Source organism: Thermobia domestica, chromosome 9, assembly GCF_964235325.1.
Source record: "Thermobia domestica chromosome 9, izTheDome1.hap1.1, whole genome shotgun sequence".
Lineage (NCBI taxonomy): Eukaryota > Metazoa > Arthropoda > Insecta > Zygentoma > Lepismatidae > Thermobia > Thermobia domestica.
In genome coordinates this window covers 57,615,870-57,629,559 of record NC_137462.1, presented here as the reverse complement: position 1 = coordinate 57,629,559, position 13,690 = coordinate 57,615,870, and the positions used below count along the sequence as shown (strand labels likewise).

Here is a 13,690-nt window from a genome sequence, read left to right as displayed (position 1 = left end):
TGTCCAGTGTGCTGTTTGTTGTGGACCGAAACAAACCTAACGCTCTTCAATAGAGCAATTACTCGAAAGCAATTTCTTGTATATGCTCTCTTGCCCGATGTTTTTCTCTCAGAATGTTAAAAAAGTTTATTTCTCATCTGTGATTCTCACTATTAAGTGATTATAAGTTGTAAATAATAACAATAAATTCTTAAACATGATTATATGATTATATCTTAGGTTCTATGACCTATGTTCTACTTTGTAATTGTTTAATAGGAACAAATTATTTTGAAAATTACATGTAGAAAAAAGAAATTCTAGTCATTGAATGGGCTAGGATTTCATGCAAGAACACCGTAGCTCAGTAGTAGATGCTCACCTTTGGTGCGAGCAGTCCCTGGTTTGATCCGAGAGCAAATGAGTTTGTGGTAGACAGTATTGTATCCCTGGGTTTTCTTTGGAGTCTTTCCGTTTCTTCTCATATTCGCGTTGCAGTTATTTCGTAGCCTTTCACTTTTATTAATCATCCTTCGTTAGCCTAAAGGACCTAACTCTGAAACGTTAAACTAAAAGTTTCATTTCGTGCCATTATGAGGAAACTAAAAGTAAGCGTGAAGGAAGCCCATGATAACATGCAACGTATATATAAAGGGTTATGTCATAAAGAATGGAACTTTTGAGAGCATAATAACATACAGATTTATTGATGAATTAATTTACATTTTACATATTTAGATATTTTTGCAGTGTATGCTATCTGTGATTGTGTTTAAAATTACATGATATTACTCAAATGCCCTCTATGACTCTGCAGCCACGCTCTTGTTCTTCCGATGAAATTTTCCGTAACTTTTCGGCATGTTTGCACCTCTAGTTATGAAATTACACGCTAAATCTCGACCTTGAGCTCTGAAAGTGGACGTGGTTTGCTGGTGCACACACGACATTTCAGACACCCTCACAGAGAGAAATAATATGGTGTCAAATTACATGATCTGGGTGGCCAATTCACGCCACCCATGCGAGATATTACCCGGCCAGGGAACCTCTCTCGTAACAAGTCCATTATTTCAACTGATGTGTGAGAAGTTGCGCCGTCTTTTTGAAACCGGTTGTCTCAAGTTGAGCAATCAGTCTCATCTCAGTCGACTTATTCGATGCGTGACGTTGACCAAACATTCCACGGAGTTTGCGAATAGTCTCTACACGACATTTACCACATTTGTCATAAGTTTTCACTATGACAACACGTTGTTCCGTAGTGAAGCACTCCATTCCTACCCGTACAGAAAACAGATGACGGTCATGGTCTATTCGGCGCTCCACACTACTGACCACAAAGATAACAGATGAAAATCGTGTAACGTTCAGTGTTGCCAACTTACTAGAAGTTGTGTTTTTTATGGGACATCCTTTATAAATATAATATCTTAATAATACAGTAAATAACATGTATGTACTCCAGCAGAGATTTATGAGCAAGTATATTAATGAAAGGAGGAAGCAACCGATTTATTTTACACACAACAATCCTCTGTAGGTGCGAATTTACAAAGAGTGAAAAAGTGGCTTGAGTGGACCGGGACTCGAACCCGGGATCTCCGGCATATTGTGCCAATGCGTTAACAACTACGCCACTCACTCCGCTTCCCAGAACAGCCAAAGACTCTGTCACTCCTGCAGTCGGTGCTCTCTACTCAGACCACATGGGTTGTACCACAGCTTAAGCTGCTGTGCTTGGACAATCCAGTGTCCATATATTGAGAACACGTTTAAAGGTGTTCACCTTATCACAACCGTTAAAGGTGTTCTCAATATATGGACACTGGATTTGCCCAAGCACAGCAGCTTACGCTGTGGTACAAGCCATGTGGCCTTGAGTGGAGAGCACCGACTGCAGGAGTGAGAGAGTGTTTGGCTGTTCTGGGAAGCGGACTTGAGTGGAGTAGTCGTTAACGCATCGGCACGGTATGCCGGAGATCCCGGGTTCGAGTCCCGATCCAGTCAAGCCACTTTTTCACTCTGTATAAGTTATTTATGAGCAAGATTTACTTTTAACCGGGTTTTTCCCGTTCATTAAATTTTGTTGCAAAGTTTCCCCATCGATCGGTATACCACACTTCATGTGTAACGCATGCTTTTTAGTCAAGACTTCAGAGATAGGGATCATTAGGTTCATGTTATTTCTTGTGTTTTCAGGAACTGACTGTTGGCGATCCTCATCAGTTAAAATTGGCTCGTCTGGACTGGGAGCTTCACCAGAGGAAACAGTTGTCCGCCTTGTGTCAGGAGCTGCAGGAGAAGAAATCAACAGTAGCCAAGGAAATTCAGTTGAAGCAGGACCAGTTGGAAAATCTTGCTCCTAGATTAAAATCCATTTTAGATGTAAGAAGACTCCATTTTAGAAAATAAGAATTACTTACCAGAAGATAGTAAAAATAGAACCTTAATACTAACAAGTCGTCAACTATTTGACGAAGGGTCGTATCTCATAAGTTCACTTTTTTTTAAGACATAAAGAAAGAATTGTAATTCCATTGAGGAGAGAAAAGTTAAATGTGTAATAACTGAGCATGTATTCTACATATTTATTATTTGGAACAGGTGACAAGTTATTACATATTGAATTGTTTCCTGTCTATGGAATTATTGTTTCTTTCTTTATGTCTGAAAAAGTGATATTTTGAGATACGACCCTTCGTCAAATAGTTGACGAAGTGTGTGTGGTTTCATAGCAGACTTCCAAACTATGCGAATCCAGTAGATGAAACAGATCTATAACTTCCAGCCGCAAAACAGGGATAGTAAGAGATGAAGTATGTGAAGTTGTAAATTTGTACTACTTCCGATCTTAGTAGAGAAATAGAGAAAAAATGTTTGACTATTGCCGCTTCTGTTCCACATTGATGAACGCTTAAACTTGAAATGGATAGCAAGACTATCCATGGCTTTGGATTGAATTTTGTAACAAAAGAAAGTCTGACCAAAGCTTCAATATACACTGTATTTTGTAACAGTTTCGGATATCTAACATATCCTTCTTCAGACACTATAGAACATAAATGAAAATACAGACATATATATAGTCATTGTTATTAAGAATTTTAAATTCTATTGGCTGAAGCCTTCAGCCAATCCCGTAGGTCCCCTTGTTCACTTTCCAACCAATCACGTTCCGCCATGGATGATTTCTACCACTTACGATTTGAATAGAGGATTAATGTGAAACGTGTAACCTATTCTTGGGACGCTGAATCTGTTGCGAAAATCCGCTTTTCGATATCTCTGACCGCTTTTGCTCTATATAAAGCAATATTAAAATCGGAAATACTAGTAAATTTCTATTATTTCCAAATTTGATAAAGTGTTACGGGTGGTTATGGTATGTTTGGTTGAGACATTGAATCGATTCCAGAAAACTACTTATCGTTTTCGATCCATGGCGATCAAGATTGAAACCGGAAACGGTTGATTTATAGAATTTCTGGTTTTAATAAAGGATTAATGGAGTAGATGGAACCTATTGTTGGGATACTGAATCGATTGCAAAAGACAGGCTTCAGATATCTCGTGTCGTTTTTGCTCTGATAACTGCCGACAGATAGACGGACAGACAGACATAACTGTTCGATAATACTTCGGATATTTATGCATAGCATAGTTTGGAAGTGTAAATAACTATACCGTGTGTTTTCCGCTTCATCGGGACCCACATGGCGCCAACTTGAATCGAACAGGGTGGGCTATTTATTTTGATGCTTCCTTTAATATTTAACTAAAAAACGCTGACATTTAGTATCATGCAAATATTCGCAGGGGATATTGGTTGGTATACTCTGTGATACTGCACGGTTAAGAGTTGGCAACTTAAGTTATATTTTTTCAAATGTCACTATGGGGACACGGTGCCTCAGTGGTAGAGCGTTCACCTCCGGTGCTTGGGGTCCCTTGTTCGATCCCAGCTTGCGCCGTGTAGGCTTCGTGGTAGACATGCTCGTGGGTTTCCTCGAGGTTCTCCCGTTTCCTCCCATTTTCTTCATTACACCATTTCATTCATTTCTCATAATCACCGTCTGGTTTAGCCTAACCGACATAACGTGGGAAGTAAAACTCAAACATGTCATGTCATTTTCAAATGTCACTACGTCAGGTTGTTACATATTTCAAATGTACGTATAAGCAGTGTTGCAAACTTTAACAGTTTTTATCATATCCTCTGAACTGTTTGAGATATCAAATTGTTGTAAAGGACATTGTGTTGAAAACTATCAAAGGCAATTGAATGATCGCAATCCGTCGTATCATGATCATATTTGATAGTACGACATTGTGAATATGCGTTGCCTTCTCTGTCTCAGTAACATTATTACTGCTGTAGAGGCCCCCAAAATTTGGATGTTTGTGATACTGTAGGGTCCTTAGTTTGCAACACTGAGTAATTAATATAACATTGTAAGTTTTTGTTTAACATTCGCATTTGAAATGTATAATAACCTGACGTAGTGTCATTAAAAAAAAAAAATACAACTTTATGTTGGGTGTGAACATTGTGGTATCAAAGAATATGCCAAGCAATCTTCCCCTGACGATATTTGCATGGTGTTTGTCCATTAGTTTAAAAGTTACAAGGCCATATCAAGATAAATGGCCCACCCTGTACATATATTCCTGATGTTCGAAGTCTATTTACAATGGGTTTTAATTGAATTCGTTCATCACAGAACTTTTTTTTTTTTTTTTAAAAAAAAAGAATTGTTACTAATTTGTAAATATGTGTAATAACAAAAACAGTTTTGTTGTGCAAAGTATTCCTGTATTACTTTATAAAATATCTTTTGTGTAACATTTTTATCTGAGTATATTTATGTAGTACTTACTGCTATTGCTATAAAATATTGAAAAATATTCAGCTAAATTGTGACACAAATGCGATATTTTGCTACAAGAAAAACACGTACAATATTTAAAATAGTGGTGGAGGACTCTTTCCGTTTAAGCTTTACAGAAGTACAGTAACGAAGAACAACACTTAATCTAGTTGAAAAGAATTTACATGACAGCAAGAAAAACTGAAATATTTCCGCTTAATATAGATTCTGCTTAATTATCTCCGATTTTGTTTCGGACGTTGTAAGTACTTTAAAAATGGAATTCCGAAATGGGAATAGGAAACAAATTACAAGAAATAACTAAAAACAATTACAGTATTAAAGAGCTGCATTGTGAGCACTGTCGTTAAAACCCCAGCGATTTTTTTTTCTTGTTCTTTATCAGTAATTTTGAAACGTGTGAGGCAGTTTCAGTGCAGTTTTCTTTCACCATAAAACACTTATTTCCCTGTAAGGTTTTAAAAAAAAAAAAAAAAAAACGTGAATTTAAGTCAGCAATTTCTCATATTGCTAAGAGATTAAGTAAAGGAGTAGTATATAGTTTTAGTGTTGACTCTACAGATTCTACCTGAAATATATTTTAAAAGCGTATCATTCTGAAATTACACATTTAAATAAACAGAAACTAAACAATAGTCCTTGGAAAGTCGCCAAATATTTCATATTTCACTTCTTCTTCTTTCTTTCTTTTGTTTGTTTGTTTGTTTTTGTTTTTCCTAATGCATGGAGATGTTTAGTTTGAGCTTTATTACAATTAGCTATTTTCCCAATGTAAGAAACTTTGATTTATCCTGTTGCGCATCTTTTCATCCGCTTGAGCTAAATGTCACAATTTCCCCCAACTTTCTCCAAGTATTTATCATCTAGATATATGATATCTTCTAAAACTTCAAGCAGTCAGATGTCGACGATGCTGGCAATAGATGTCTCTTAAGGAACTTTTATGGATAACTCTTAAGCACCTTGTCAACAAAATATAAATAAATAAGTTAAAATAATTATAATAATAAAATAGCACTATTAGAAATTTGTGGGTGTGGGGTATCTTGTAAACCTCACTCATTCATAACGTCCAATAACTCTGGCAGAACCTAGCTGTACACTAGAGTACATTTAGTTTCAGTTTATCAAATTACTGAAACTTTACGTTTGTTAAAATCTTACAGTAAACTAGACATTCGAGTACTATGCTGTCAAAATCTGTTGTTTTTAACTATGAAACATGTTTGAGTAATAGCTGTTCTTTTGCTTCTTAGGTAACAAAACCATTACAAGAGTATTTGGGTTTACCAATTGATAAAATCAGAAAACAACATCAAATAGCTCATTTACTTCCACGGCCGCTGTATATTCTTTATGTTCAAGCCGACGCTTACAAGGCAGCGTGTGGTAAGTAATTCGAGTAGTGTATTGTAACTCTAATTAAGTTAATAAAATCTTTTTTTGCTGAAATGATCTAGTATACATTAAGTTCTAATAGTAAAATGAAATGAAATGACCTAGTATACGTCCCACACTTTATGCCATTTTGGCTAAAGGAGACGATGATGATGAAAATAAATGAAATAGTGGAATGAGGAAAATGAGAGGAAACCCACGCACTTGCTATTCGTCTGCCCAAAGGCCACTTGGCGTGAACTGGGATCCCATGCATCAAAGGGGAACGCTCTACCACAGAGCCACCGCAGTTATGACCGAGCCTATATAGATACTACAGGTTAACTATTTTATTGAAAAAAAAAAAAAAAAAAAAGAAAAAGAAAAAAGTTGAAAAAACAAAAAAGGAAGAATCAAAGGAAATATATACTTTTAGATCTTCTCCTTCTAATTATTATTGTTGTTAGCATCAATAGTAATAATCTTGAGGTAAACATAATTAGGAAATTCAGCAGGAGTAGTAAATTGACTTCAATAAAAGTAATTAGCAGAGAAAACTATCTGGTTAATTTAGTCGAAATGTTAGTAATAAAAAGGGGAACTGATCATGCGCTTGTAGCTATAGAAAGACCCAACGATCAAGTTTTAATTTAATTTCATATGACTTGCCTGTGTAGTAACGTTATATAGATATAAAATAACTTTAAAAACATTTATAAATCGTGAGTATGTTTTTGTATTTTACTTTTTTGTGAACAAAATTTGACCATTAAAAGATTTCAATATTTGATTATCTTGTGAAATTGTGTTTCTAGATAAACTTTTGTCAGTTACGGTGAAAGGTGATGAAGAAGAAGCGCGTGTCAGTGCTGCTGTGTCTGAAACTAGTGAGCCAGAGGATTCAGAATCTGATCAGGAAATGGAAACGGGCGAGGTAAGTCACCGAATGATATCCTATATTGGTCTGATAATAATTTATAGAAAAATATTTGTAAATAAAATTACATTATATGAGCTTCTCATGGCAATCTTCCAGACTTTTTTTTAAAAAAAGCAAAAATATTAAAATGTGATTTGTATATGAAGATAAGATCACTGTCATAATTTACAACAATTTTCTGTTCATTCATAGATAAACATTTCATGAGTTTTTTTTTCTTCATTTTTCTATTCTGGTGGTTAGCATACGCGCCTTTGGCGTGGGAGACCCGGGTTCGATTTCCGGCAGAAGCTTATGTGGTTCGGATTCCACATTAAGCTGTAGGTCCACGTATCATATTGCTTTGCTGCTGGAAGGAACTAAATCCAAAATAAAATCAAAGTCTAATCCAGTGGTGGAACTGTGCTTCTCTGGTGTTTAGCATTTGTTTGACTGTTTAAGTTTACTTTTCTATTCATCACCCAGTATATACAAAACGTGAACCTTCAGTTTAAGATGGAATCTGTACCATTGTAATGCGTTGCCACCGAGAATCGAACCTGTTCCTACGTGCCACGCTAACCACAAGACCACCAAGAATGGCTATTCAGCGTTTGACTCTATGGAAAACTATATAGATTTGTTATTTCGCACCTTGTCAGCTTGAGCCAAGTATAATTAAACTTCCATGGCTGAAGACCAAAGACAAGGCTAGTGAAGTTATTTTCGTTTGATAATACAGTAAAACCCATCTATGTTGACCTTCATCTGTTCCAGTGAAAAGTAGCCAACCTACAGAAAATAACTATATTTTGAAGCAATATCATAACGTACGCATGTATAATGCAATAACTACTTGTTACTTGCGAGAGCTCCTTATGGCTATATGGTTAGCTTTCGCCAAGTTCGGCGCGGGAGACCTGGGTTTGATTCCGATTACAGGTCATCATGTCCTGATTCCACGTTATTCTGGGGGTGCACATCTCATACTATATCCTAGGTTGTGAAAGAGAGATTATGTTCCGAACTAACCAATCGAATAACATAGTAAACATCAGTTTTGCAATATAAAAATATAATATTACCTTTATTAAATATCTAAGTTTGCCATTTACAATCTATGATTTAAATGTTATATAAACTTCAACATGCTAATTACAGTTAGATATCCGTGTACGCGATTTCACTTTACGCATTTTCGCTAGAATGCTATTTAGGTAAAAATAAATAGAAATAAATTTAAAAACGCGGACACCGTGTACGGTTCGCGTTATGCGTTTTCGTGCTACGCGATAATTTCTGGTAACGATTTAATCCCGTAATATGAAGGTAGGTGTACCCGTAAAATACTATGGCACATTCCTCATTCTTTTCCGCTGTCCACATGTGACAATAGTTGCAGATAAGCTCGTCAGTTTCAGAAATAATCAAACATAATGTCGTCCCACTTCTACTGGCTCTAAATTCCGGTTCACAAATAGATTCATCGTGGTACTGGGTTCTGACCACCAACGAGTGGGAACGAGTTATGGTTATGCTTTTTCCCTTTTTTAGTCGTTGCAGCATGAATCTGATCGTCATTTATATTCCTGTTAAGTGTCCCAGATGAAATGACATTTTAGTTTAACGTCCTACGATTATGCCCTTTACGCTAAAAAACACTGATGAAAGTGAATGTTTTTTGTGCTCTTCTACCGAGATTCGAACCGGTACTTAGTGCAGGGAAGGTGCGCGCGCTTGCCACTAGACTAGCAGGGAGCGCTGCGAGTACGGTGACTTAGTGGTAGAGCGCTTACTTCTGATGTGTGGTGTCCCTGGTTCGATCCCCTACTAAGTTTGTGGTGGACAACATCGTACTCGTGAGTTTTTTTCGGAGAACTCCCGTTTCCTTCCATTTCCTCATTCCACTAATTCTTCCATCATCATTCACTTGTCTTAATCATTGTCTCCCTTAGCCTAAATTGCATAATCGTGGGACGTTAAACTGAAAGATTTTTTTTTTTTTCATATTTGATTTCTGTAGCTATTTAATCCAAGGGATGCACTCTAATTGGCAGACGGATTAGAACCAGGCCAACGAAAGTACGGTTCATTCTATAAATCGTGGTTTGGGCAATTGTCAGACGTCATTGCGTATTAGTTGAAGAGATGAAGTGATTTTGGCACGCTTGCTTATCGGACACACGCCTTGTTAGTGCGTGATGCCAGTCATCTGTATTGGGAGATTGTATAATTCCGCAGAGTATTATGCACATTTTTGTAGTATGCCTAGAGTACTTAAACCTGGTATTGAGAGAAAATGCTGTTTCTAGTAACTGGGTTCTTGCTTTGATTCGTGTGATTGAAGTAGTTAACGTTCTCTAAGGCTTTTCTTTTTAGCTCTTAACAGGTTTGTTTTACCTTACTTCTATTCTTTTAGATATTTTTCCTGTTATTTACTTTTCTTTTGTTATTTATTCTCGTAGCTTTCCGGCGACCTTTACTTTAATTTTTATCTTTAATAACTTTCGTAATTTTTATTATTACTTTGTTGTATTTTCTGTTTGGATATTTCCTTTTCCATTCTCTATTGTAGAGGTTATATTTTTATGTTAATGATCTTATGAAGTATGTATGTCGGCAGTTGGCCTTTTCGTGGCCCAGACAAATAACCTTGATGCTGATGTCTTCATTAAGTTCCTAACCAATTAAGTAACATGTAGTTTCAATATACAGAATGCAAAATTTGTTTGACGTGCTAATAATGAGTTTTTCTTTTGTGGTTTTGCAGGAAGTGGTGCAGAATCGCCACCATCGCAAGTTGTCTCGATCAGACAGACTGGAACAAAAGAAGAAGCAGCTTTTACGGAAGCATCCACTTTGGGTGGAATTAAACATTAGGTTGAAAGGTAATCTTGATAACAAAATGATATTTTTCTTCCTTTTTTATGCACATTTAAACTTCCTGGTCATTGTGTGTAGGAGCAGGCACGTAACCAGGGGGGGTCCGGACACCCCCCCCCCTTCGAGACCAGAAATGAAAAAAATTAAAGAAGGATTAAACAAAATGAAATGAGAAAAAGAAGGATCAACGTTAAAAATTTAAAAAAAAAAAACTACAAGAAGCCTTTGGTTACTCTTTCTTATTAGGAGATTTGTATTATTTGCGATACATGGTGGCGAGCTAAGCGAGATATCCTGGAAGAGTCAGGGAATTTGAAATTTCAAGAATACTTACTGAATTCTCAGAATTTTTGCTACTAGTCAGGAAGATTTTAAGCTTCCGAAAGCATAGTGCAGTTGTGTAACAGAGTGGACATTTTTTATCATAATTTTTCGTCATCGCATCCTTGCAGTATTAAACATGTTATTTCAAGAAAAATTTTCTACTGCTCCTTTAATCTGTCATTTGGAACCGACAGTAGTTGGCGGAATAATAAAAACAAAAATTTCTGTGGAAAGTTCTGTTACCGTTTGATTCAACAGAGAAAGGAACGCAGATATTGTAAAATAGTTTACAAGACATTATTGAGTATGTAGTTTTTATTATAGTGAATATGTTCTTTGTATAATAATTGAGGTCATAATGAAAGGAAAATTGTTATATTTGAATAAACTGAGGAAGGACGTAAATATTGTAAAATCTTCAATACGTTTTATTATTCTTATTATTATTATACTCGAGATTTCTTCATAGTTTGTTATTAAAATACTTGCCAACATATCCTCATTTTATTGTTCTAACAAACCAATATAGGTTTATAGTAACGTAGTTTAGATTGATCAAGCTCCTGGGCCTTTAGAATTTCATGCACCCCCCCCCCCCCTCCGCCGTTGCGAAATCCTTGGTAAACGAACCAATATATGTTTCAGTAAAATAGTTTAGAATGATCGAGCCCCTGGTGTGATGACCACAGTATTTCATGTCACGAACCCCCCCCCCCCCTTCTTCACGAAGTCCTGGCTACGTGCCTGGTAGGAGATACCATATTCTAGTGGTTAGAACGTTGGATTCACGTCCGCGTGGTCAAGAGTTCGATTCCCGGCCGGTGCACCCAGCGTCGTGAGGCAAACTGGGGATACATGTGAATGAAAGACGTGACGACCATAAGGTGTAGAAAGCTCCTCGTACGCCGGTTAGTGACTGTCCACGTGCTTGGTCTCTAGGCTGGACATAGTTCAGCCGGTCGCTGACAGATGGCGTTGGAGCGGCTCAGGCCCTCAAGAGGGGCTGCTACGCCAAGTGGGTTGGTTTTAGTCATTGTTTCTGCTACATGGTAAGCAATATTTTGGAACTATATAATCACAAGTCAAATGAAAGACGATACTATTAAGTAACAAGTGAAACTGAATAGATGTTAATGTGTATTGTAGAAGAATACGTTTTGTATTGTAGAAAATTGTGATGTACGTATGTTGCAATATATATATAAAATACCTTGATGTATTATAATTGGAGGTTAGTAATTTCTAAATAATATATTTTTCTCTGTTACAGATGACAACAATATTACAGTTTCATGTTATTATTTGATAAACCTTCACATCGTTACAGTAAAATGTCAAGTAAACTTAAAGCAGTCTGTTCGTGGAATATCTGCTGGGTAAGTAATTATTTCTTGCAGTTCGTAAAATATACGGTGATTTGTTCAATAGTTCGCTGTGTATGCTCACATAAAAAAAAAAGAAAAGAAAAAGAAAAAAGAAAAAAGCGTACAATGGATTACATTCATATACCGGGAGTTTTGATTTACTTCGTTTTTGTGTAGTTCTTCTGTTCATGGACGTAGATTATAGCAAACTACAGGAAAGTCCCGATTATTCGCGGAATAGGGTGGCGCGGTAATCGCGATTAAGCGAACTTCTCAGATAATCCGCAAAATAACCGAAAAAGGACACAAATCAACACGAAAATGAATTTATATATTTATTTATGTGTTTATTTAAATTAGAGTAGGAGGCCTTCATATACAGTTATGGCTCAATAAAAGTAGTTCAGTTTTCTGTATTTACAAGTTTGTTGGTTTATTTAAAAAAAAATAAATTGATAAATAAAATAGAATAAAAGTAAAAAATAAAAAAAACAATAAAATACTTCTTTTTTATTTGTTATTGACGTTTTTATATCGTGGCGTAATTTATCGTCACAAAAAAGAAAATGTAGCATGTAAACACATTGAAACTTGACTAGGACAAAAAACGTTATATCGCAGATAATACACCAATTCACTTGCTCAAATGAGGAAATACATAAGAAAGAAACTTTGATTTAAGATTAAAGTAGCATGTTCAGTATTCAAAAAATCAACATATCGATCAGATTTAACATAAAGTCTGGACACATTTTTGTTGAAATTAACACCACTAACCTTTTTATGTAAGCCCTGGGAGTGCTCATCGGATGATTACTCCAAGTTTTGAGTGTGTGTGTGTGTGTGTGTGTGTGTGTGTAGATGATCTCCAGCAAGTAAAAGGAAATTGTTGATCTTAGTGTTTTGTTCAAAAAGGACTAAGTTGACTAGCATATACAATTTTTTGTGAAGCCTATGTTATTCAATTAGTGTCTGGGAGACGCTGACAACAGAATTGATCACCGAAAGTAATTATCCGGTAAGAATTCCGAGGTGCCAAAAAAATAAGTGTGTGTTAATCTATCTGTTAGGTTTATCAGATTAAAAGGGAATGTCCATTAATGAGAAGTACTTTTTACAGAAAACAATTTAGGAAACTTAAAGAATTAGATAAACCAGTTATATTTGTGGTTTGGACATTTGTATGAACGTTTCGGCAATCTGGTCAGTAATTATCCAGTTATGTTGACGAAAAGGAAAACTTCGCTCTGTCGATTCCAGTTGTCTAATGTGTATGGTTTCAGGTTAAACTCAGAAGGTCTTGCCCGTCTCGAATACAACCCGCTTTAAACAGTAAGTTCCAGTCAAAAACATTGTATGATCAGCGTAAGTAGTTGTGCAAAGAAGGGGAAATAAATGGAATTGCTTAGTTCTTGATTTGGTATTTATCCTCTTTAAAAGAAGGTCTCTTCGGATTTGCTCTTAAATTTGACACTCCTTGTACACAGGGGCACCGCCATTTTTTTTATGTAATTTCCTTATATAACTATCCTCTTGATTAAAAACAAAAAATATATGAAGCAACTTGAAACATTTTTGTTACTTTTTTTGTCATTCAAATTCTTATATCCTTTTAAAGTTATATACACTAAAAAATAACATGAATTTTAGTTTTATAAAATATTTTTGTCTTAATTAGTTTCTTTTGTAGAAACAAACTACTAATGTTTCGAAAAGAAAGAAATATTTCAGTCATTTATTTCGTACAAACTATAAGACAGAAGCACATTCTACATATGACTCGATACATGTAAGTCCGAAGTTTAAAGCCACCGGCGAACGCTCTTGTTGCCTGTAATAAACAGGGCTGTGAAAAACCGAGGATATTATTATTATTATTATTATTATTATTATTATTATTATTATTATTATTATTATTATTATTATTATTAAAAAAAAAGCACAGTGCGTTA

General features: G+C 35.7%; 1 protein-coding gene across 2 annotated transcripts in view; it reads left to right on the top strand.

The window, feature by feature from the left end:
• thoc5 (THO complex subunit 5) overlaps positions 1-13,690 on the top strand; it is an 88,154-nt gene that overhangs the window by 29,032 nt on the left and 45,432 nt on the right. For both annotated transcript variants that reach the window (XM_081771174.1, XM_081771173.1), the window contains exons 6-10: positions 2,182-2,367; positions 6,128-6,260; positions 7,064-7,182; positions 9,938-10,055; positions 11,645-11,750. In XM_081771174.1, the coding sequence (XP_081627300.1) occupies positions 2,182-2,367; positions 6,128-6,260; positions 7,064-7,182; positions 9,938-10,055; positions 11,645-11,750 (662 nt within the window). The remainder of the gene's footprint in view (positions 1-2,181; positions 2,368-6,127; positions 6,261-7,063; positions 7,183-9,937; positions 10,056-11,644; positions 11,751-13,690) is intronic.